Source organism: Peromyscus eremicus, chromosome 8a (assembly GCF_949786415.1).
Source record: "Peromyscus eremicus chromosome 8a, PerEre_H2_v1, whole genome shotgun sequence".
In the NCBI taxonomy this organism is placed as follows: domain Eukaryota; kingdom Metazoa; phylum Chordata; class Mammalia; order Rodentia; family Cricetidae; genus Peromyscus; species Peromyscus eremicus.
The window spans coordinates 41,101,551-41,127,398 of record NC_081423.1 but is presented as its reverse complement, the minus strand read 5'-3'; the positions used below and the strand labels follow the sequence as shown (position 1 = coordinate 41,127,398).

General features: G+C 46.5%; 1 protein-coding gene across 4 annotated transcripts in view; it reads right to left on the bottom strand.

The window, feature by feature from the left end:
- The window catches only part of Larp1 (La ribonucleoprotein 1, translational regulator), a 54,819-nt gene that overhangs the window by 8,435 nt on the left and 20,536 nt on the right, over nt 1-25,848 (bottom strand). For 3 of the 4 annotated variants that reach the window (XM_059270605.1, XM_059270607.1, XM_059270608.1), the window contains exons 2-15: nt 13,583-13,644; nt 13,292-13,357; nt 12,279-12,453; nt 11,545-11,673; nt 11,261-11,467; nt 10,999-11,161; nt 9,875-10,019; nt 5,447-5,621; nt 5,168-5,337; nt 3,503-3,928; nt 2,475-2,598; nt 2,175-2,380; nt 1,651-1,757; nt 728-879 (exon numbers count right to left, since the gene is read on the bottom strand). In XM_059270605.1, coding sequence (XP_059126588.1) covers nt 728-879; nt 1,651-1,757; nt 2,175-2,380; nt 2,475-2,598; nt 3,503-3,928; nt 5,168-5,337; nt 5,447-5,621; nt 9,875-10,019; nt 10,999-11,161; nt 11,261-11,467; nt 11,545-11,673; nt 12,279-12,453; nt 13,292-13,357; nt 13,583-13,644 — 2,307 coding nt within the window. The remainder of the gene's footprint in view (nt 1-727; nt 880-1,650; nt 1,758-2,174; nt 2,381-2,474; nt 2,599-3,502; nt 3,929-5,167; nt 5,338-5,446; nt 5,622-9,874; nt 10,020-10,998; nt 11,162-11,260; nt 11,468-11,544; nt 11,674-12,278; nt 12,454-13,291; nt 13,358-13,582; nt 13,645-25,848) is intronic. The other variant, XM_059270606.1, reaches the window with a different exon arrangement.

Here is a 25,848-nt window from a genome sequence, read left to right as displayed (position 1 = left end):
TAAAGAAATACTGAGGCAAGTACCAAGCCACAAAGGGGTAACAGACTGACCTGCATATCCTCAGGCCAACCTATCAAAACCCTACACCTTCAAGGTATCTCATATGACCAGAGGCTCTACCAAGGCCCTCTCCTTCTACCATCTTCCAGAGCAAGGGGGCAGAGAATAAGCATTCAGGCTTTGCAGGTAACAAAAGTTTGTTACAATTTCTTCACTCCCTACAACCTCTTCCAAAGAAAAGTTGTCTGCGTTCCAGAGCCACTCAACAGCACCGTGAGCTAACCCGGACCCAAATCTTTACCAAGAAAGCCCTGCTCAGTCTCAGCCCAACCATAAAAGCCTTGTCTGGGACACCAGCAACAGTTGATCCAGCAATGTTGCCAGAATGAGCAAAACCTGGCATTTCCTATACTGAGGGTGAAGATAAGGGTTAGAACACTCAGGGCACTGCAGTCTCTTAACTTCTTGCATTTAAAAAACCATCTCACCTAAGTCTAACAAGTTTTACCACTGGCTGGCCTGCAACCCAAGACCCTCCTACTGAGCTTCCAGAATGCGAGGAACTTCAGTACTTCTTTCTGCAATGCCATGCCATTTCTTATTCCAAGGTCAAGAAAAAGTCAACTGCTGCCTGCCCTGCCCTGCCCTGCTCCCTCTAGCCTTTATACCCTGGGACATTGGGTGGGTCACTAAGCAATGGCCAGGGACTAGGCTGGCCCTTACTTACCATTAAGGCAGCGCCTCCGATACTTGTGGTAGACATGTTGTGTGAAGCCATTTTCCTTGAGCAACTCATGGGAAGGATGCTGGAACTTGGGCAGTGACTGAGGGGTACAGCCATAGCTGCCAACTGCAGGTGTTCCTTCGGAAGGACTGGAGCTATGGAAGCCACAAGAACGATGGCATCACCAGTCACAAATTTCCCATGTAGCCCCACTCTAAGATTAGGAGACGTCCTTCCGACCTACCAGCCAGGGTACAGTTTTGCTCTGCACTGGCCTTAACCTACAGCCACCTACAGCTGTGCAGTGACCTTGGGAGAGTTCTGAGAGGTCATTGGGGTTCACAGGGCTTGGGACCCTGGTCCAGGGGTGACAGACAGATCTAGCAATGCCAAAGGAACTCACAGTATGAAACTTTCCTTAAATCCTTACCTATTTCTAGTGTCTGCATCCCTGGGAAGCCAAGTACGCAGACTGGTGACTCCCAAACCTTACTTAAAAATAGATTTGGCAAAAATTAATGAAGTGTCTGGGCCCTACACTGAGTGGCTGAGTCATACTGTGATGCTGGGGACGGAACCCAGTCTTGTCATGACAGCATGTCTTTATAGTCAGGTATGGTGGCAGTCTACTAACAGTCAGGCATGGTAGCTCATGCCTTTAATCTCAGCACTAGAGGCAGAATCTTGTGAGCAGGTGGATCTATGAACTCAAGGCCAAGCTGGTCTACATAACTAAGTTCCAGGCTGGTGAGGGCTGCATAGTTAAGACCCTGTCTAAAAAGAAAAAGAACAAAACACAAAGAAGCTTCCAATTCTCAGGCCTTGGGCTAGGCTTTCCCACATGGCTGTATGGTTTTAGATTCAGTAGGTGAGTGCCATGTACCCTATATGCCCCACAGGCAGCCTGACTGCCCTGGCCACAGTACCTAATAGAAGCAGTCCTGGGCCTGTGCTCCCGGGAATCCATCACCCAACCCACATGACTCTCCAAGGGGGGGTTCGAGCTGTGTCTTGTCTTCCTTTTTCGTGGCATCTGTAAAGATGAAACCAGAACTTGTTATCTACACATCTACTACTATGATGTATTACCAAGCAGCCCTTAGTATACAAGTGGTACATTCCATTTTACAAAAGCATTTTCTTATTTTGATACAACTGGAGGTTGAACCCAAGGCTTTGTGTACTAGACAAGAACAATACCACTGAACTATACCCCCAACCCTACAAAAACATTTTCTCATTGTCTCACAGTTGAGGTGAAAAAGCAGGGAGATGTGCCTGAGGCCTCTCATCTGGTCTGCCTTCCTTCAGCCTCTGCAGGCCATGCCTATACTCAAGTCTACTTTGTGAGCTCTCAGCCTAAGGATGCTGTCTGAGGGGATCCTGGCCCTTTGTTGGCTCAGACAAGGCAGAAGAGCAGGCAGGGCTCCACCCAGCTGAAGGACCTTACCTTGGCATCTAGGGTCCGCCCTTCTTTCACCACTGGATAAAACCGGGATGTCTGACTAGAGTCTTTGAGCTGAGGGGTCCGGGGAGTGCGTGGAGTCCTGGCGTTTCGGTAGTTTGGCGACTCTGGGACAGTGGTTGGTAGAGAACGGGCAATGGTGGAGGGTTCAGGAGCACCAAACAGCTTGTTGGCCAGGGCATCAGTAGGAACTGTAGAGGTAGAATGGGGTCAATGTGCAGGGAAATCTCTGGCTAGGGCTCAATACCTCTCACCCACACTGGGCTTCAGGTACCCATCCCTCACCTTGTTGGAACCGAGGTGGTCCAGGAGGAACCTCCTGGTTAGGATCCACAGGGGGCTCAGGGGTCAGTGTGTCAAATTGCTCCCGACTAATCATATTCACTTTCTTGAAGTTCTCGACTTCTTGCTGTAGATGTGAGGTAGGTGGGGAAGCTGTTAGTCAGTAAGATGCTCTGGCTGCCTCAGGAATCAAGACTAGCAGAAAACTGGTGAGGAGGGCTTCCCTGTCCACACACAGGATTCTAGTCTTTACCACCTCCTGCCAGGTACCTTGGCATTAGGGTACTGATCTCAGTGCTGACCCTGCTCCTCTTCCCAGGCACTGCACAGTTGGGCAGCAGCTATCAAGGAATGTGCTGCAGACTGCCCTGACACTTCCGCAGTTTTCCTATAACTGGGAGGACACTGCCAGCCACTTTCATCTCTACATTACTACTTGTTCACAAGCTCCCCAAGCACCAAACATAGCCACTCCAAAAAAACTGACAAGAAATGTCTCCACAAGGGTCTCTCTTTTCTCCATTTTCCACTACTAAGAATCCCTAAAAAGACTTTTTTTTATATATGTCTGACTAGAGATAATAGTCTAATTTCTATTTTATCTTCCACAAGGGTCTAGCCAACTGTATAACATCAAAATGAATGGTTAGCCGGGCGGTAGTGGTGCACGCCTTTAATCCCAGCACTCGGGAGGCAGAGCCAGGTGGAACTCTGTGAGTTCGAGGCCAGCCTGCTCTCCAAAGCAAGTTCCAGGAAAGGCGCAAAGTTATACAATGAAACCCTGTCTCAAAAAACAAAACAAAACAGAAACAAAAACAAAATGAATGGTTAGACAGTACAGTTAGTCACCCACATGCTGTTTACATTGTACACATACACATTTCCTCTGTTAGTATCAATCATCCATCACCTTCTCATATACAAAGACGAAAGGCTATAATGAAGGTACCTGCCCAAAGTCATGTGGCCAACCTTCCTCTTCTCCACATGTTACAAGAACCCCAGGCCCTCAAGCTATGCTTGAGCCTCACCTTGATCTGTGAATACTCAGGCTCAAACTTCTCAGTCCATAGGTCTTGCTCATAGTAGAAGAGCCCATCATTAATGACCTTGGCCAGCTCAGCACTCATCTTGGCACGAGAAGTGTGGTTGCCTGTGCGGTCCCCCCCAGGGTGCCGACGCATGTAAGGTGGTGTTTGAGTGACAATGAGGATCTTGTTGACATCCCGGTCATCAATCTCATAATCAGAGTCCTCATCGGACCAGGCAGTGAAGGTGTTCTTCCGCCCATCCATCTGCTCCATCTCCTCGTCAAACAGGAAGTCTAGTTCTTCTTGCTCATCCTGATCCTTAGACATCAGCTGCTGGGAGGGAAGCTGCTGAGGCAGAGCAGCTGGGTGAGAGAACCTGGGCTCCTCTGACTTCTGAAATAGGGACAGACACCAAAGGGGAATGACCTGGGAATGACAAATGAGGCCCTTGGACCAGATTTTCTAGCTGTCTAAGAAGCTCTCTAGTCTCTCAGTTCAAAAACATCACAACTGTAACCCCGGCAACTCCAGTAAATCACAGGTGTCCTTTCTGGACTCAGCTTCATGGAGAAAGAAACACCTCAAAGGAGCCCAGTACCTTTACTCAGTTACACACGGTCATTCACATACAGCTGTTTCTGTTTACCTTCACAGCCCACATACTGGCTGTTGGAAGCAGGCACAAAGCACAGTTCAGCTGAACCTTCCATCATGTGTCTACTCAACACCTTGGCAGACAGTTTCAGGCAAGCAGCCTTGCTTCAGTACCTTCAGTACTTACATTGGGTCCCAATCATAGCAGATATTCAATGGTTCGATGAGTGAGCACCCACCCAACAGTACCAAGCTCTGTATGAAAGCCTAGCCGAGCAAAACAAGACCCTGTACTTAGGAACTTCACAGCTAAGCAGGAGAAAGCAACCAGCAGCCATCTGCAGCATGGTTCAACGAAGGCTCTTAACAGGCCTAGGAAGCACACAAGGAGGATGCTGAGCCCAGCCAGAGTTGGGTGTGGTTAGGAAAAGCTTCCTAGAACAGGCCACTAAAGGAACAGAGTGGGCTAGGCAGAAAAGACAGCACGTTCCAAAGGCAAGGTGAAACATTTCAGTGGTGACAGACTGAATGTACCTGACACCAGGAGAAGCATGTCTCCCACACAGTATACATCCAAGAGGCAATTCTCTGGTGGGCCAAGCACTTCCCACAGAACTCCCTTCTTTAAGGTTCAAGATATGAAGGAGAAATGGGGCTACCCCTAGGTCCCATCTTTCCAGAGCTTGCACAGTTGCCTGGGCCTTGGAAGGTACTTGTCTACTCAACACTACTTCTCTTGGCTGAAGCCAAGAACAGTGAGATATTCTGGGATTGAGCAGACACAGAGAGGGAAAGAAAATGGGAGAGCCAGACACAGTGGCAAAACACATACAGAAGGACAGAACTATAGAGAAGACAAGTCCAAGGTCAGCTCTGAGGCCACTTCACAAGGCCCAAACCAAAGGTCTCCAAAGAGGGAGCTGAGCTTGCAGAAGTGGAAGAAATGAATGGGCCTGGAGAGAAGGCAGTGATCCTACCTGGAGTCAACACACACTGCTTTCCTCTTTCTAGGACCCAGGGCCACCTAGGTTTTCAGTTTAGACCCTCAGGACTAAGCCAGGCCTCACCCACCTTAGGGCGTGCTGGGGAGGGCCGAGGCCTTTTCTTCACTTCAATCCAGCTCTCAGAATCCAGGTCTGGGAGGCTGGCAGACAGGCCCTTGGGAAGAGTCTTCAGGTTGCTGACCTCCTCTGTCTTGGTTGGCACCGGGGTAACAGCACGGGGAGAGCCAGGTGCTGATTCTGAAGGGAGGAAAAGCCAGGCTTCATCATCCTAGTCTTTTCTGGGCAGTCCTGAGGTGACTGCACATTGGAGGTTAAGACGATATCTAGCCACCACTGGGGCACCTACCAGTCTCCTTCTGGTAGTGCTGGCGGGGAACAAACTCTGGGCAGTTGAGAAGCTGAGAGAAATCTGTTTGTGAATAATCCACTATAGGGGGACCAGGAAGTGGCCACTTCTCAGGTTGTTCCCTCCTGCGGACCTTCTCCTCAACGATCTCCACCACTGTGCTGTCCTTTAGAGCCTGCAGAGGAGGAGAGACAGAAATGAAGAGGACCACCTGGGGCAAACAGAGAGCTGGAGACAAGCAGGTCCCTAAGCACCTGGTTCAGGCCAGCAGCAGTAGTAAACATCTGGCCACATTGTCCCTGACTGACAGGCACGTAAGAAGTACAAACATGGGGGCTGGAGAGATGGCTCAGAGGTTAAGGGCACTGGCTGCTCTTCCAGAGGTCCTGAGTTCAATTCCCAGCAACCACAAGGTGGCTCACAACCATCTGTAATGAGGTCTGATGCCCTCTTCTGGCCTGCAGGGGTACATGCAGATAGAACACTGTATACATAATAAGTAAATAAATTAAAAAAAAGTACAAACATGAAGACTGTTACTCAACAAGCCTGCAAGTCAACTTCCAGAAATCCAGAGAACACTTGCACAAAGGAGATCATATGTCCAAGATTTAGGTAAAAGGCTGTTCACAGTGACAGTGACTGTAATAGGAAAAGCATCTGCCATCATGTTGGCAATTTAAACCATAAGACAGGAATAGGTCAGGGCAAATACCAGTCCTTTATTTGAATTTTGAGGAAAAAAAAAAAAAACAGATATATGTAATACAACTGTTGTTAAGAGGCACAGGAAAATTATCATGGGCTGTTATCTCTGGATATAAAAGTGAAGATTAGGCCTTTTCTCTTTCTTGCTTTCTTTTTTCTGTGACAGGGTTTCTCTGTGTAGCCCTGGCTGTCCTGGAACTCAGTTTGTATACCAATGTGGCATCAAACTCAGAGATCCTCCTGCCTCTGTCTCTCATGCACTGGGATTAAAGGTGTGCAATACCACACCTGGCTTAAGAGATTTTCTATGTAAACTCTTTGAAATCTTTTGAGGGGGAAAAAAAAGGGAAGACTCAACATGTGGTAACATTGTCATTATGGCCAAGGGAAGAAGAACAGAGATACTGCGGGTGGGAGTGCAGAAGATTCACATCTACAAAGGGTTATGCAGTGTCTTGCAAAATTAGTTTGCATTCACCTTTGGATCTGCCACCCTACTTCTAAAATCTATGCCAGACAAAAAGCTAAACATACAAAGCCATCTGTTATAGACATATGCTGTTTGTATATCAGTAAAAGCAGTTAAGAGCACTAACTGCTCTTCCAAGAAGATCCGGGTTACATTCACAGCACCTGCATGGCAGCTCACAGTCATCTGTAACTCTAGGCCCAAGGAGAATCCAACACCTTCCCTCTTCTGGCCTCTGCAGGCACTACATAAACATGATGCACAGACATACATGCAAACAGAGCACCCATACGTACATACCCCTCCTCCCTCATTTCCTCTCCCTCCCAAGGGACTAGAAACCACCATGATTCTATCTTAATGGATGAAACACCATGGGAGGTGTACTATGCAGCTTAAATAAGAATGGGGTGGTGAGTTCCAGGACAGCCAAGGCTACACAGGGAAACCCCGTCTTGTGAGAAAAAAACAAAAAAACAAAAAAAAAGGAGGTAGGATCTTCTATTTTACACCACTTTGCAGCTAGTTCCCAGATACATAAAGTAAATCAAAGAAGTGATAAAATATTTGTGACATATCACCATTTACCAGCACTTGGGAGGCAGAGGCAAGTGGCTCTCTCTGAGTCCAAGGCCAGCCTGGTCTACTGAGCAAGTTCCAGGACAGCCAGGGTTAAACAGACAAACCCTGTTTCAAAAATGAAAACAAACAAAACAATAACAACAATGACAACAAAAAAAGAATTTGTCTGTGACCCCTAGCAACAATTGTATGCACATAAATCTTTATGTTTGTCTTTATTTATTTCCTTTGTTTTTATTTTATTTATTCATTTTTTGTTGTTGTTTTTCCAGACAGGGTTTCTCTGTGTAGTGCTGACTGTCCTGGAACTCACCACGGCCTGCCTCTGCCTCCTGAGTGCTGCAATTAAAGGCGTGCACCACCACTGCCTGGCAAATATGACAGTTTTAATACTTATATACCATGTAGACTTTGAATCAATGTTTTCTACTTAAAATTTTTTAAAAATTGATGGGCTGAAGAGATGGCTCAGAGGTTAAGAGCACTGGCTGCTCTTCCAGAGGTCCTGAGTTCAATTCCCAGCAACCACATGGTGGCTCACAACCACCTATAATGAGATCTGGTACCCTCTTCTGGCCTGCAGTCATACATGCTGTATACATAATAAGTAAATAAATCTTAAAAAATTGAAAATTATGATGGCTGATATAACCTTCAAAACTTGAGTGCAAAAAGAAACTAATACACACTAAGTTAAAGGCATAGTGTCAAAAAAAAGTATTTTTCATGACTTGGAGTAACATTTATCTGATCATGTAAAATGCCAAAAAGAAAACAAAAGTCAGTCTGCAGTGGTAATGAATGAATTATTACAGGAACAATATGTACATACTGTGAATTAAAACAAATTAATTGGGAATTTGGGACATGGAACTAAAGAAAGTGGAAGCCAGCCATGGCATACACTTTTAATCCAGCACTTGGGAGGCAGGGGTAGGCGGGTTTCTAAGAGTTTCAGGCCAGTCTGATCTACATAGCAAGTTCCAGGACAACCAGGGCTACACAGTGAGACTCTGTCTTAAAAGGAAAATAATGGGGGCTGGAGAGATGGCTCAGCGGTTAAGAGCACTGACTATTCTTCCAAAGGTCCTGAGTTCAATTCCCAGCAACCACATGGTGGCTCACAACCATCTGTAATGAGATCTGATGCCCTCTTCTGGCCTGCAGGCAAAATACTATATATATATATATATATATATATATATATATATATATATATATATATATATATATATATATATATCTTTGAAAAAAAATAAAGAAAAGGAAAATAGCCAGGTCTGGTGGAAAAATGACTTTAATCCCAGCACTTGGAAGGCAGATGCAGAGGCCTGGTCTACAAAGTAAGTTCCAGGGCAGCCAGGGCTACACAGAGAAATCCTATCTTGAAAAAAAAAAAAAAAGGAAAATAATCATCTCATACTGTACTTTACTCAACCTAGAAGCAACGAACAACCAAGTAGCAACATCAACGCAATGACTCAAAGTGTGGTGTCTAAACTCCAGTTCCTGTGAAGAGGAATTAATGTGGGGGTTTTTGTTTGTTTTTCTGTTTTTTTTTTTTTTTTTTTTTTTTTTTTTTTTTTTTTGGTTTTTTTTCAGGTGGAGTGCTTTTAAAAAAACATTAATTCCAGAATAGCCAGGGAGGTTACATAGAGAAACCCTGTTTTAGAAAACAAAAACAGAAACCCAAAACAACAACAACAACAAAAGCAGTCCACCTGGAACAGGGTGAACTATGGCCTCATGGACCAAATATAGTAAAGTGTGATCTAACAAAGGACTGAGAAAAAAAATATAGGGTAATCCATATTGCTTATAACATACAGTGCTAAAGAGGAAGTCCTGAGATCCTATCAGTTACCTTTGAAGGATATGGGGAACCAACTCCAAGTTCCAGAAACTGTTTACAGGGTAAAGAGGATCAAGCTCCTAGATCTGTCCTTCCTGTTCTACCCTTGGTAAGTAAACAACTGACAAGCAAGTGTCTCCTCAAACTAGTTAAGTAAAGGTTGACTAAAAGGATTAGAGTACCGCCATTTGCAACCCCTAAGGACATTGTCTCTGCAATAACCCAGCAGTTTCTATCTCAGAAGACAGACTGCTAACATGCCATCCAAAAGAAGACACTAGCCATTTATAAAGCCCCAATTCTCACCATGCCTCTAGAACAGACTACAGATGAGTATGTGAGATGATGCCTCTGTCCCATGGGACATCAATCCTGCATAGGAGATATGGCCTAATTTACCCAACAAGTAAATAGCAAGGGAAAAACAAAGGGTCGAAGGAGGTACAAGTCAACACACAGATCTGATCTGGACTCTGATCTTTACAAACCATTTTTAACAATGTTTGGCACCAACCGGGGAGAATCTGAAACAAGGCATCAGGCAATATTAAATAACTTAATATTTGTAGGTGTGATAGTGATAGTGTGGCTATTGAAATGCTAGATTTTCTAGAAGATTACAAGGTAAGTGAAAGCAGATAAGGGGTACACAAGCAAGACCAGGTATGGTTGACTTGTGCTGTAGCTGGTGAATGCTCACTGTCCTATGGGGGCCCCTTGGGTCTCAGTAGATGCAGTTAGTGGGGCTTCTTCCATCACCTCAGGACCCACAGGGACAACCTTACTTTCCCACCCTAACCCCTGGGAGAAGACATACCGCAAAGATGAGTGAGATGTCAGTGGTTAGGGCCTGTACACGGTGAAAGGAAGCAATAAGGGTGATGGGAAGGAACCCATCAGCATCCATTTTCCGTCTCAGGAAGAAGTCTCGCTCTAAATTGTCCACGCTGAAGTAGTATTCACTAAGTGGGGAAAAAAGGCATCACTGAAGGGCTATGAGCCTTCCCTGCTTCCTATCCACCCCGGCAATCTCATATCTCTGGCCGCCTCGCTTCCTCTCCCACCATACTGCTTAAAGCAGAGGCTCTCAACCTGTGGGTCACAACCCCTTTGGGGGTCAAACAACCCGACCCTTTCACAAGACCATCAGAAAACAGATATTTTACATTATGGTTCATAACAGTAGCAAAATAATTTTATGGTTGGGGGTCACCATAACATGAAGAACTATAGTAAAGGGTCATAGCATGAGAAAGGTTGAGAACCACTGGTGTGGGACTGAAAATGATGTCCTGCTACTTTGAGTCAAAGTCACCCTTTCTACCTTTCAGCTATCATAGGTGAGCCCAACAAACTAATCCTCCTTTGAAACTCAGTTCCAACACTGTTCTGTTCCCAAAACACTAACACTACACTGCCTACTTCCTTGTATGGGTTCTCCTCTGTTCTGTGAGCCAGCATATTAGAATGAGTAAGGGCAAAGTATTTAGACAGAAAGAGCTTTAATCCTGTGCTTTGTTGCTTACTGTGATTTTGGAGGAGTTACTGGCCTGCCTGCTCCCCTATAAAACAGGGAAAGGAGACCTAGCTCATAGGACTCCAGTATGCAGAAGTTATAGGGTGGGATAAGAAGAGCCTGCAATAACTTGGCAAGAGCCTGGCAACAGTGACAGCTCAAGGACATGCTTGCCAGCATCCACCATGCTGCTGATGGGCTGCTTTGTAACTCTCGGAGTACAGAAGGGAACCAGGCTGCTCACCTGTTAATGGGAGTCTCTACTTTTCTTAAGGTAAATGTGGTTTTAAGTTTGTAATGAACAGTATTCTGTGAAAGCAGAAAAGCCATCTTTCACAGCTTAAACAGGGCTACTACAACTATCGCTCACTAGGCCCTGTTCTGGGCCCCATTCTAGCACAGACCAGAAGAGTCTTCATACTCACATCTGGCGCTTGATATAGTCCTTGAGCAGCTCCTGGTCCACATTGTAAATCTCAGTGCTGCTGAGATTGTCAAAGTAGTAGGTGATATTGTTCATGTACTTGGGGGTACGGGGTCCCTCTGTACCATCAAATTTTCGGTAGCCAAACTGGTAGTCAAAGTGGGCTACAGGAGAAATGAGCATCATTAGAGAGGGAAGATTCACGACTACTACCCCTGCCGCACTCCCTTGGACATCCTGGAGCCCAAAGGGGCTTCACGTACTTCGTGTGCCACCCCGTCCACGGCCCCGTCCACGACCACGCCCCCGTCCACGGCCACGGAAGGAAGCCCGAGCCCCACCGGCCCCATCACTCTTCACACTTGATGTCTCATCCTGGTCATGCCAGGCAGGCTCTGGTTTGGTCTCTGGTTGCCAGGCTGGGGTAGGTGGGGCCACAGATACAGGCATGTAGGTGACAGGTTCAGATCCTATGGTGAGAAAGAACACAAGGTAAATCCCGAGAGTATCCTCCTCATCCAGACCCTCCATAGCAAGCAGTACATACCTTTGATCTCCCCTCGGGTAGCAGGTGTATGTCTTGGCTCCTGTGGGCGAGTGGGACGTGAGGCCAATTTCTCTCTCGGTACTTCAGGCTTCATGTCTATTTGCAACGGAACCCACTTGTGTTTGTTCCCTGAGGGACAGCATGGGCATGTGAGAGGCATGGCAGGCCCCTCCCTACATGGCTTTTTTTCCTTCCCCCAAAATTTTGGCCCAAAACTATCCATCTGGTAGCCATAGGCACATTCTTTTTAAATTCATTCATTCAGTCTCTCTCTCTCTCTCTCTCTCTCTCTCTCTCTCTCTCTCTCTCTCTCTCTCTCTCTCTCAAATCTCTAAAATAAGGAGGTCAGTGGCTCTCAGTGTAAGAATCACTTTCTGGAGCAGGACACCTAACTTTCCAGGCTCCCTTCACACCCGGGCCACATCACTGCCTGTAAGAAGTGATCCGTTTAGGTGGAGTGAACAGGAAACAGGATGGAGAGAGGATGCTGCTGAAGTGAGAATGAGTCAGATTGGCCACCTCATGCCTGGCTTGGGGGTTAATGAGAAAAGCCTGCATCATTTCGGTGGATTTTAGAAACTCAGAGCAATGTAAAAGTCCGTTTGAGAGTAGATGTACTAAGCCTTAAAACACAGCTATTCCAAGCAGTGAGTCACCTTCTGGCCATCAGACTTATGTCATTTACAAGTTCTGCAAGCATACCTCCCAGGTCCTGGACAAGCAGGTGCACTCACCTTTCTTCTTCTGCCCGCCTCGCTGGCAGTCTTCATCCCCATTCTTTTCCTCCCCTGATTCATCTGACTTTGTTTTCGGGCTCTCCTTACTATCACCTCCATCTCCTTTCTCCTGCTCCTTCATGTCCTTCTTGGGTGGCAGCTTACGGGCAGGCTGAGGCTTGTGGGACTGTGGCTGCAGTAGGCAAGGGAGAGAGTGCATACTAGAGCCTCTTGGGCTGGATGGAGGAGGGACACACCTGGTCACTGGGAATGTGTTAGGGTAGGCTACACACTACAAGACATGGCCACACGTGCCATGAAGCAGGAGGAACAGTTCATTTCTCTAGCCTACCCAAATGTGAAGGTGGACGAGATGCTGACCCCGGCTTGTCTGTACCACCTTTACAGTAAGGGTATGACCCTCTGAGGTGGTCACTAGCTCAGAACACAAGTACTGAGAAGAACAGAACTGACCAAGAGTCTCTTCTGTTAGGGTCTAGGGGAGCTAATCTGGAACCAGTGCTTGACCTGATATCTCTCCTCAATCACTCAGAAAATCCTGGCACAGTAATGGAGAAACATGGGCTTTGGAAAACTACAACACAGCTGTCTCCTAATCTACTGGACCATCAAGAACTACTAACTTCTGGGGTCAGATCACTGGAAGGCAGAGAGGAAATGAACAGAGCCTGGCAGATCCTGAGACTAGGCTCACATGAAGGTAATCTCTTAATTATTTTATTGCTTGCTGCCCACCTTAGAGAACTAGTCTCCATTTGTTTGTTCAGATCAGAAGAAGGGTGTGGGGGGTGGGTGGGTGTGTGTGTGTGTGTGTGTGTGTGTGTGTGTGTGTGTGTGTGTGTGTGAGCAGTCATCCTTTTGAGTAGCTGGGACTACAGAAATATACTACAGTGCCCTGCCAACTATTCATCTTCAAAACTCAAAAACGGTGAGGCTTATGGCTCTTGGGCAAAAGTCAATTGAGTTTATAAAGACAGTATCTGAACCTGTCAACCCCTTCCCACACTCACCTGCACACTCTTGTGGGCTATCTCTCCAGGTGTAGGCCAATTGATTGCATCTCCAAAGTCACCAACCTGCAAGACATAGTCTATGAAGGCCCCAGGGTTACCCTACCTTGGTCATTTTGTCCCACACCCAAGCTCTGGTTTCTCTGAGAGAGTTGGACCACTTCAGTTTGTAAACTCAAGACATGCATGAGCACCCAGAAAGGGCTTCCACGCTCTCCAGAGAGGGACCAGAAGTGCTTACTAGAACAAGAAGAGGAATCACCCACTGGAGTCACTCTCTTTGCTTCTTACCTTGCTGCCCTTGCGCTGTTTAGGAGCAGCTGCCCTCACCACCTTGGCTGGAGCAGAAGGTTCTATGGGAATAAGGAGAGAGAAAACAGCTGTTTAGAGCCTGTGTCCACCATACCCATCCCACCATGCACCTGCCGGTTCCCAGAGGAGCCACTAAGAGAGGGCAAGAACATGTGCTGACAGCCCTGCCCCCAGGAGTCTAACTCTGAGGTGAGGAAGCCCTTAGAGTCCAAGTATGTATTTCTTATGAAATGCCAGCTGAGGCTCAGGAAGGAAGCCCATGCCCAAGTATGCACTGTAACTCAGCTTCCAAACCTATGACAAAATCTGTAAGGGAAAGAAATGGAATTCTCTATAAATTTCTGCATGAGCAGAGAAAGGGAAACTGACATAAGTGGACAAGTCCAGGACCATACCAAGGCCTGTTCTGTCCTCACTGACTATAGTTGAGGCAAGAACCAGCTTCTCTGTCCCTAAAGAAAGCATATATGCCAATTTGACTCCACAGTTCCATCTGTTTGGACAGCATCTCACAAGTGTCTGTTTTGGAACTCACCACGTAGACCAGGCTGAACTCATAGAGATTCCCCCTGCCTCTGCCTCCCAAGCACACCACCATGTTTATCCAGTTCCATCTTTTAAATTTAACCCCAATAATGTGAGATAAGAGCTATGCACAATTTCAGCTCCAACAGTACTGAAATCACCAATTAAGTCTATCTACTTTCACCACAGTCATTAAAATATCATGGTCTCAAATTATGTGGAGATGGACACAATGAAAAAAGATAGTCACAAAATAATGTTTCCTATAGAACAGATGAGGATGTGTACATTCATTCACACATCCACACACCCACAGGGCAGGCAAACTCTGGAAAGATGTGTGTTAGGAATGAAGGGTATATCTACAAAGATGAAGATGGCCTTTTTTTTTTTTTGGTTTTTCAAGACAGGGTTTCTCTGTGTAGTTTTGCGCCTTTCCTGGGACTCACTTGGTAGCCCAGGCTGGCCTCGAACTCACAGAGATCCGCCTGGCTCTGCCTCCCAAATGCTGGGATTAAAGGCGTGCGCCACCACCGCCCAGCCGAAGATGGCTTTTTTTTTTTTTTAAAGATTTTATTTATTTATTATGTATACAGTGTTCTGTCTGCACATATCCCTGCAGGCCAGAAGAGGGCGCCAGATCTCATTACAGATGGTTGTGAGCCACCATGTGGTTGCTGGAAATTGAACTCAGGACCTTTGGAAGAGCAAGCAGTGCTCTTAACCTCTGAGCCATCTCTCCAGCCCGAAGATGGCTTTTAAAGAACACAATGTGCAATGTCTTTCTTTTCTAAGGAAGTGGCTCTGGTTAGTTTGCTCCTGTCTACATGCACATACTTTCCCAACACAGTTCTGAAAACCAAAGGTGTCTGTCTCTCCCTCCTTTAGAGCTTATCCACTTGGCTCTTGCTTCCCTCCCCTGTCATGCCAGGTCAGGAACTGTCCCAGCCTCCAAGTACAGAAATCTGCCCAGCTGGCCTCACAAGAAGGTTCTTCATCAGACCATGTCCTTTAATGAGCAGAAAGTGTCCTTGCCCAGTTCCTAACTGTGAGGTCAATGTACTCCTGGCTTCCAGCCCATTACTGGAGCCACTGCCCCTAATGGTGGATAGACACCTTCCAATAGCTGGGGTTGTAGAGTCCAGCCCCCAGTACCCTTACCCTCCAGCACTGAGAAACAGAATACTAGAAAATCTCAGTTGTAACAAAACCACTGTCCTGTGACCCCAGGTTGACCCAGATAAGCTACCCACCATCCATTAGTTCTGAGACTAGTCTAAAGATCTTCACCTGTGCTGAATTTGGTGGCATATGCCTTTAATGCCTGCACCTGAGAGAGAGACAGGGGAGAATCTCTGGGACTTTAAGTAAGGCCAGCCTAGTCTAGATAGCAAGTTCCAGGATAGCCAAGGGTACATAGTGACCCTGTTACAAAAAACAAAAAGGTCTTCACCTGCTTCAGCCCAGAGCCAGGCTAGTGCCCACCTGACCTCTAACTGGAGTAATTTCTTCATGTGCTCACAGCATTGGCGCATGCTAGCAGGAAAGCAGGCCCCAGGGCTAATGACAAAGTTTACCTACCAGCAAGTACATAAAGACTGGGAGTGAGGTAGACTGAAGATGTATCTGTAAAGAGGGCAAAAGTTCTCCAGACACTGGTCTTTTTAAATGTCTTGGTCTGGGTAAATAAAAGCACATCAATAGGGCAGTGGTGGGGCACTCGGGAGGCAGATGCAGGCAGATCTCTGTGAGTTAGAGGCCAGCCTGGGCTACAGAGCTAGTTCCACGACAGGCTCCAAAGGTACACAGAGAAACCCTGTCTCGATAAACAAACAAACAAAAAAAAAAATGCATGTTGCCAGAAAACGGAACACACTAACTCCAACAAGCTGTCTTCTGATTTCCACAGGCATGCCATGGAGCTCCCATTCGTGCAAGCAAATAAATGCAATAAAACCCTTAGAGTTCTTTCTTTTTTTTTTTTTCTTTTTTTTTTTTTTTTTAAGGAAAGGTCTTGCTATGTAACCCAAAACAGCCTCAAAGTTCCAGCAATCCTCCTGTCCCAGCCGGCCAAGTGCTGAAATTCTAGATGTGTGTCCCACTGCCCAGCTTATTGCTTATAAAAAACTCTCAACACTGAGCAGTACTGCTGGGATCACCCTAAGATCTCAGCTGAGCACAGCCATGGACTGCAAGTTCTGCCTCCAGTACAGAGAGAAAGCCTCAAGGAGCCTGCTCATTCCTATAAGTATCACCTGAGGGACAGGGAAGGTTAAAGCGGCCTCACACTTTCCTGGGTCACACAGAACAGTCTTAAATCAGTCCTATGTGGAGTTTGTTAGAAGGTTCCATCCCCAGAGGGCTCACCAAGAGGATCTACAGTGTCCCATTTTCCCCTGCTCCTTGCTAGAGCCTCAGACTGCCTCCAACAAGTCCCAGAGTTGGGAGGGGAAACCACATGGGACCCCGGGAAATCCAGCAATGTTCTGATGAGCTGCCACCAGTGCTCTTCAAGAGCTGGAAGAGAGAACTAGGCTTCTGCACGACCTCAATCATACATGCATCATCCTTTGGGTCCCATCCCAGTCACCCACTGTAGAAAGCACACAGGCATGCACACATGCACTACACGTGTGGGGGGGGGGGTGAGGGGTAGAGACAGACAAAACACTGGTCCAGCAGGACTTGACAACTAAAATCATTTCCAATGAAAAACAAATCTTTTGTGCTGATGCTGACACTGACCCCCGTGTCATCCTGCACCAAGCCAAGTCAGCCCTCCTATCTCTGTCTTCTAAAACCTGCACCTGCCACCACCAACCCAAGCTAAGCTCGGAACACACCACTGTCACTTACACAACAAGACAGCTATATAAGGCAGATCTAACCCCACTGTTTGCAGACAGGGAACAAGGGGAAGGATTCTCCTAGAACCAGCTAAGGGCCAGATCAGCCTATGAGGAAACCCATGGGTTCCCAGACAGTCACTGGCAGTAGAAGAAGGCCCCTTCTTACTGTAATGTAGGGCTCTTTTCTATTTTTCCCAACTAGTTACCACAGTCTGGGAACAGAGAAGGGGGGTTAGTGTAACATTGACATGGTAAGCCCAGGTCCTAGAACAGCTTCCTCCTCAATTAGAAGCTACAGGGTACATGAAGAGGAGAAATCAAGTATTGAGTCAACTCTAGAGAAGGGTGTGTGTGTGTGTGTGTGTGTTAAACACGAAACACACGGGGCTGGTCAGTCAGATGACTCAGTGGGTAAAGGTGCTCACTACCACACCTAGCACCTCAGTTCAATCCCCCGCCAAGAACCCATATGATTTTTTTTTGGGGGGGGATGTCTTTGGAGGCAGGGTTTCTCTGCACAGCCCTGAACCAGGATGGCCTCAAACTCAAGAGATTTGCCTGCCTCTGCCTTCCGAGTTGCTAGGATTAAAGGCGTGCACAGTCAACACCACTACCCAGTAGACCCCTAAGATTGAAGAAGAGAACGAATTCCTGTAACTGACCTTCACATGTGTACTATGCACACACAAAGAAAGAAAGTAGGGGGCTGAAGACATGGCTCAGTGATTAAGAGCATCAGTTGCTCATCCAGAGGACCCAGGTACAATTTCCAGCACCCACATGGAGGCTCAAAAAATAAACTGTCTCTAACTCCAGTCCCAGGAAATCCAATGCCCTCTTTGGGTCTCCACAGGCAGGGAACACACACATACATAAAATAAAAAATAAAATAAAATAAAGATTAAAACATTTAGTAGAAAGTACATAAACAAATTAAAAAAAAAACCCTGAACAATAGCAAAAGTATACCAATATTCCTTTGAAAGTCATAGTCTACTTTTGAAAGGAGGCACCTAGGCCTCTTCCTGAAGCTATCTATCTACATAGCAAACTCTTTTCACTCAATTTTAAGGTTTGTTTTTTTGAGTGGAGGGCATGGGAAGAGTCCATTATTTCAGAGGAAGGAATGAAACAAAGGACAAGTGGTTAGTGGGGGGTGCTGCAGGGCAGATGGGAGGAGTCCCTGTCCTTACAGTGCAGGGCTGATTACAGAGGTTCTGTCTGTGGGCCTCCACTTTCCAGTGTACCGCCCTCCACTCAAACACCTAGGAAAGCCAGAAGCACAGTTATGTCCACGTAATGAGCCCTTTTGAGTCTAGACCTCCTCTGTGAGGAGTGAGATAATACTTCTGTCAGAGGACCCACTGGAACATTTAAGTCAAGAAAACACAGAAGCCCAGCACACAGTAAGGCACTCAACAAATGTGTTACAATTTGAACCCCCATCCCGAGAAGTTAGTATTTACCAATAACCTTCACCCTCAGCAGTGAAGAAGGCCACCAAGATATCTCTCAAAAGGGAGAATCACCATTCCAGGAGATCTCTAGAACAGTCTGCTTCAATTCCCACCCCAGATTACAAATCAGACCTCCAAGCCTGCCCCCTAGGCAGAGAGACCTGTGGGGAGTAGGCACCAATGTCCTCACACTACCCCAGACAAGAGATAGCTGGGCTCCAGAGTGTTTCCCCCAGGAAAAAAAGAAAACCTTCAGAATTCTACAGCTGAAACAGGAAAAGATGGGGGAAATGTACTGCTGACTACTCAACCTGGCCCCTTTCCCCACACGGCTTTGGCATAAAGCTCGGCTTTGCTAGAGGAGGAAAGGCCTAGGGCTCCTTCAGTTGAATTTCCAGAATTCAATTTTTTACTCAGGAAGAGGAAGAAAGTCCAGGCCCCAGGGAATCCCTCCAGCCCAGCAAAAACCTGGTACAAAGGCTACCAAATAGTTTCTGTATTGTCCAATACTAGAGAGACCTAAGGCTGCTAACATTTTGTAACAAAGGCTACCCACAGGGTATACCTGAGTTGCATTGAGGACTTGGTTCAACCACATGGAAAATAATTAAGGTTTTTGGTAGAGAAGGTATGTAGTGATCCAACTCTGTGAGGTCATGGCATAAAAACTGAGTAGGGGAAGAAATACTGGATTGAAACCATGGGCCAGTACGGATGGTGGGATGGGACGGGCTAGTTGGTAAGTCTACAGGAAGGAGTGGGTGGCCAAAGTGGGACCAGAACAGGAGGTCCTAGATTTCCTGGTGCTCGTTATTATATCCTACAGATCACTGTCTAACAGGGTGAGTTTAGCCTAACCGCTGGACTTGGCTGCCTGAGATTCACAAACCAGCCAGCTATCCCATCCCTACCCCTGGCTTTCCCACCAGGCCAAAGCCAATGTCCTTTTGAGAGATGCCCCCAGAGCCTGGGTAAAGCCAAGATCCTCTACTAGGCACTCTCAGACACAGTACATGTTAACTACCCCGTTACCTAATGGCCTCTCCAGGTAACAGGCTTCCTGATGAGTACAAGGACCAAGCTATTCTCACAGCAGCAAGCACAGAGTCTACCTAGTTCAGGGCCTGGCCCCAGCAGACTACTCAGAGAGGTCCTGGTTCCAATTTTTGGCCTTTACTCTTGAGCCACCTTGGAGAAAAGAGAAACAAGCAGCCTAGATATTACTGGCTCTCAGAGGCCCTGGGCCCAAGCCAGGCACCAATTCTATCAGATGCATGGTTGAGAGCACTGCTGACCACCCCCGTAACAGCAGCTTCCTCAGATGCATGCAATAAAATCCAGATAGGGCTCTGCAGGTATGAGAAAACTCAATAAAAAAAACCAAAACCCTCATCCCAAGCAAGGTGTGAGGTGCTAACAATCGTAGCTACAGTTAAACATGACATGGGTCTCACTTTTTTTTTTTTTTTTTTTTTTTTTTTTGAGACAGGGTTTCTCTGTGTAACAACTCTGGCTGCCCTAGAACTCACTCTGCAGACCAGGCTGGCCTCAAACTCACAAAGATCTGCCTGCCTCTGCCTCCTGAGTGCTGGCTGGGAATAAAGGCGTATGCCCAGCTGGGTCTCAAAATCTTTAAGATAAAGATGAATTCATTCCTTTCCTTGGTCCTATAAACAAGAAAATCAAGATATATGCTTAGAAGTGCTGGCCAAGGTCGGAGTCAGCAAGCCACAGAACGACCCAGAGTGTGTATTCTGATATTAAAGGCCATGACTAACCACCAGGAAAAAGTGGGAAATAAGCTAGGGGCCTTGAGTGCCAGTGACCTGATCATCTGCTAGCCTCCCCCGCCACTCCCCGCCAGGTCCTCCACCAGACTTTGCCCCAGGAAGGTTCCTCAGTCAAACCTTGGACCAGAGCACAGGGTCCTGCCTCACCCCAGCTCAGAGCCCTGACTATGGAAGGCAGTGAAGCCACAGGGAGGGAGGTGACCCACTTATGCCTCTCACTCCCAGGCCAGCCTAGGCAGAGTCAAGAGTCAGAATCTAGAGATAGACAAGTCTGTCTTTGTCCCATTCCTACAAACTCCAGCAACTCCCCAACAGGAGGCTTCTCTACAGGGTAAAAAGACTGGTTAGCCTCCATACCTTGCATGGGCTCTCTGTGGCCTGGACTGCCATTTTATAGGCCTTCCTCTAGCCTACCCCTCCTGCCCAGCCCCCAGGTCTGCAGATAAAACACAGGAGGGACTCCGGGGAGGAGGAAGGTCAGATCATCTTGAAGCCCTGAAGAAACGAAGTTGCAGGCCAACATCCACCTTGCAGTAGATATTGTGCATGAGTCCACAGGCCTGGGGGGGGGGGGCTGGAGGAGTGGGGTGCTAGGTAGCAGTCACATGATGCTTGCTAGCCTGGCCAAGCCTAGGGGACTATCTTTAGCTTATGGTGACCCGTGCATTCAGTGCTCCCACTCCTCCTGCCCAGACAGGGACCTTGCAGCCCAATAGTGGCTATGGCCACCCCCACAGCTGGTACCAGTTCCTGAAGCTCTACCCAAAAGTGGGTTGAAATCCCAGCTCCCTGATTGGCCTTTTCTGAAGCACTTACTGGACTCTAGTCAGATCAGCAACTACGACCTTTAGCTGCATGCTGACTTATACAAAGATTGAGTGGGTATCTTCTAACAAGACACCACTGAATCTCTTCCAAAGGATGCCACCTTTCTAGTGCTGAGCAGAGAAGAGACTTCCTTTCACACATGGTATGCTAAAGCAAAGCGGATCACGTGATCCTTCCTTCACCATAGTAAGAGCCTTATTGTAAAAGCCTCCAAGAAGCCCCTCCTCCACCACTACCCAACAGGAAGATGCCATCTAGTAAGCAATTCTAGATCAGGTTCTAACTCGGCCTATCATGTCAGGAATTCCAAGGGCCCAATGACCCCTAAAGTGCTGGCATCTATGAACCTATCTCACTCAGGAAAGAGGGACCATTATCATCACTAGCTCAACACAGCCTACAGTGCTAAACTCCATTATGTATGTGCACAGCTAGCTCATGTTTCACAACGACTCAAGAAAGTAGATATCATTATGACAGTTAACTTACAAGGAAACCAAGGCTCAAAGAAGCTCACTCAACTAGCGGGTAGCAGAGGTAGGGCTGAAACCCAGGTAGTCTCTGCCCAGCACATCTTGCCTTACAAACTGGCCAAATGTCTTACAGAGAACTTCTGGGAGCTCTACAAGTGCAGGTCCCCAGCATCCAGGACTACGGTCTTTGTGTCAAAAGCTCACTGTAAGTAAATACTGACCAAACATATGGTTACCTCTCAACTCTCAGGGATAGAGGTAAGTGACCCTATGCATTGCAACCAAGCAGCCAGGCCACACAGCTGGATTCTCACACCAATCTAAGCACCCAAGGCCATCTGTGGGAAAGTGTGAAGTAGGCAAAACAGCACAACAAACTCCCAATCCATAGGCTTTGGTTGCAAAGACTCCCAAGCAGTACTATAACCCACCAGCAATCCTGTGGCTGTAATACTCCCCTTGTCCTGAACACAGGCTTAATGCTCCAAGAGGGGCTTAGTTCCTAAGTAAGCAAACAGCAAAATTCCACAAGCTGATACTGTTTAGCTAAGTCACTGTTTATTCGAGGAAGGATTTTTAAGATAGGGTTTCAAGTAGCTCAGGCTAGCCTGGACTCCCGATTCTTCTGTCTCGATCTCTCAATTACTAGAATTAATTGCAGGTGAGTGCCATCTGTCAAATTTCACTCCTTTCACGATATAGCCCTGGCTGGCCTGGAATTCAGACATCCACCTCATGAGTTCAAAGGCAAAGGCATGCACCATCACCCTTAGCTTCAAAATTCATTCCCGAAAACACTTCCATGTGCTATAGCCCTGTGGCTTCCTAAGTCACTCCCAAGCCCTATTCTGTTTCACAGACACAAGGGTGCTCTGCTGCAAGCTGGACTGACTGTCACTGTCCCCAAGATGATGCTACCCTAACACAGATAATTTCTGTCTGGTGATGAGCAACCGCCTACAGTATACAAACTCTTTTGTTTTGTTCATCTTTGAAACAGGGTCTAACTAAGAAGTCCAGGTGGGACTGGAGAGATGATTCATCAGTTAAGAGCACTGGCTGCAGAGAGATGGTGGTGGCCCATGACTTTAATCCCATTACTTGAAAGGTAGAGGTAGGAGGATCTCTGAGTTTGATTGAAGCCAGCCTGATCTACAAAACAAGTTCTATGACAGCCAGGGCTACACAGAGAAACTTTGTCTCAAAAAACCAAAAATAAAATAAAATGCATGCACATGGCACAGACACACATGTGGGCACAACCCTCATACATATAAATTAATAAAAATAAAGGGGCAAAAAAAGCCTTGGCTACTGTCAAATCTCCCTGCCTCGGCCTCCAAAGATCACACATGTGAGTTACCTCCACAGCCCTGTACCAGGAATCTCAAGCAGTTGACTGCTGAAAAAGGCTTCTGGCTCTCCAAGAAATTACTTTCTACTACCCTGATTATGGGAGTGGATATGCTGACACCCAACACAGGCAGGACTGAAGAGGAACCGAAAATACTCATTGCATACTGGGAGTCTGCAGCTTGGAGGCAACCTGGGGGCCACAGCAGCAGTGAATTGCTGTTGAAGTGGTCCTGGGATATGAAGTTGCAGCTTCCCAATATAGAGTCTTCTCAATACTCTCCCCAGCAAAAAGCTGTATGCACTCATTCCCATTCATAGGGGAGGGGAGGGGCTTTCCCTGAACCACTGACAGAGCTTCTACTATCCATATGCTTCCTCACATGCACCAGAATTCTAACCAAAAAGGAGGGGTGCTTGAACATCCTTATTCTTCAGTATGGAGCAATGGACTAGGATGGGCCCTAAAGTCCTCAATTGTAAGCTTTAAGTCACTACAGAACAGGAATAGATCAAGCTGGGCAGGTTGAGAACACATGGTAACTTATCCTATGGCAGCAGCCCTGGCTCCTAAAACCCAAACAGTTCAGTGCTGTGTGCTATGTCCCAACAGAGAAGGAGAGAAGCCTAGGACAGCAGGACAAAAAAAAAAAAAAAAAAAAAGGAACAACTAATGTTGCTCTACCCACAGTCCCCAGATCCTGCTCAAAGATGCCTCTGAGTTACTGCATAATTACACTTTCCACAGATGTGGAGGGAGAGCCACGAATGGCCAGGTCATCTATAATCCAAGCAGGAAAGCAGAAAGATTACAAGTCTTTGGAGAACCTGAGCTACCACAGCAAGTTTGGGGCTAGCTTCAGCTACACAGTGAATCCTATGTCTCAAAAAATAATACAGTGGAGTAGACCTGACTCCCACACCTAATCAATCCCACCAATGATGTCCCTACCCAGCCACTGGGTTAAAGGTATGGACTGTGGAACCCATCTTTAAATATGCTAACCAACTGCCAACATAACACACAAGGCCTGGGCAGATGGGTCAAAATGAACCAAGAGAGCTCATATACCTCAGAACTTGGTAAGCTTTAACTGGGCAACACATCATCAATGACTAATAAAGTGGCACACAACATGTCAGGCAGGCTGCATGTTGGGACTGCATGACATTCACTCACAGCAGTTAACGTGAAATGAGCTCAGGGAGGTACAGCAACCCTTTTTCATTGCTTTGGGCAATTTCCAAATCTTTTAGGACCCAAAAGGATGGAAACAGGGAAAGTGTGGCTGGCAGACAGTGCACTGAAACTCAAGACATCCAGTTAATCTGAATTTAGGGTAGGCAATAAGAATTGTCCTATGTTGCCGGGCGGTGGTGGCGCACGCCTTTAATCCCAACACTCGGGAGGCAGAGCCAGGCGGATCTCTGTGAGTTTGAGGCCAGCCTGGACTACCAAGTGAGTCCCAGGAAAGGCGCAAAGTTACACAGAGAAACCCTGTCTCGAAAAAAAACAGAAAAAAACCAAAAAAAAAAAAAAACCAAAAAAAAAAAAAAAAAGAAAAAAGAATTGTCCTATGCAATACTCAGGACACACTTAAAATACTCATAAAATTCAGTTATCTGAAACCCAACTTAACTGGTATTCTATATTCTTAGTTGCTAAACCTGGCATGAGAGAGAAGGATGGACCACTACCTCCTGTTCAAACTCAAAAGTGGTTGGAGTGTACTACAGTCCCTGCTGTGGATACATGTCACGAACACACCCCCACCCCAGGGGTGGGTAGTAGCCTACAGTCTTTCCAGGCTTCCCTCATGATGATTTTTACTTTATACACTGATTCTCTCAAAAGCATCCAGCTGCCCATGAAGACAAGCTTCCTTTGAAACTTAGAGCTTAAAGACCTCAGCCCCAGTTTCAAATGTGTAAGAATTACCACCTGAGAAGTTTCATGGGCATGCAGATTACTCATTCTACCCTCTAGAACTTTCTGCTCAGAATGGTGGGAACAAGAATCTGTTAGGGCTGGGCATGGTGGTACATATTTAATCCTAGCACTTGGGAGGCAGAGGCAGGCAGGTCTCTGTGAGTTCTAGGACAGTCAGAGCTATACATAGTGAGACCCTGTCTCAAAAAACCAAACAGGGAAGAAAAAACAAACAAACAAAAAAGACTATGTTGGGTATATAATGCTGTCCCCCACATTGACCAAGCAGCAACAGAGTAGACAATTCCAAGATGTTTTGGGACATAACTTGACACTAAATCAAGGGATCTTAAACTATAATTTGGTAGGGGTTACCCAGAACCACACCATCTGACATTTTGAAATCAGGGCTTCTTAAGCTAGGAGCTAGCTAGTACAGCTAGATTCCTATTCTATTTTTTATTTTATATTATATTCTGCTAGGTGAATTAAGAGCTTCTTTTAAAAAATGGTAATAATACTAATAAGATGGTAGAGCTGTGTGCCTTTAATCCCAGCATTTGGGAGGCAGACAGATCTCTGTGAGTTTGAGGCCAGCCTAGTCTACAGAGAGACCCTTTCTGGAAAACAAACAAAACAAAAAGATGGTTGGAGAGGTTACAGAAACAGGCCCCAAGTCCTCCCCACTTCACTACTCAACTAGATTCCAGAGCAGACAATTGTGTGAAAAATCCTCACCTCACAGCTGTGACCTGAGATATACAGTAACATGGCACTTCTGTGGTCTAAGGATCAAATAGGGTTAGGGGCAAGTTCTCTCCAGATTCCAAAAATCTACCTAGGAATGTGTGCAGTGCTGGAACCTCCAGTTTTAAAAAATTCCCTGCCGCAGAAAAAGGGCCTGGCCTCCAGCTCTACTGGGGGTTCATATCTAATAAGGAGAGGGATCAGGAAGTTTTAATGATGTGAGCATAGAACCAGAGAAGAGTTTACTAACCAGTCTGCACTTCAAGCCAGGAATAAAGAACAACGAGGTTGAG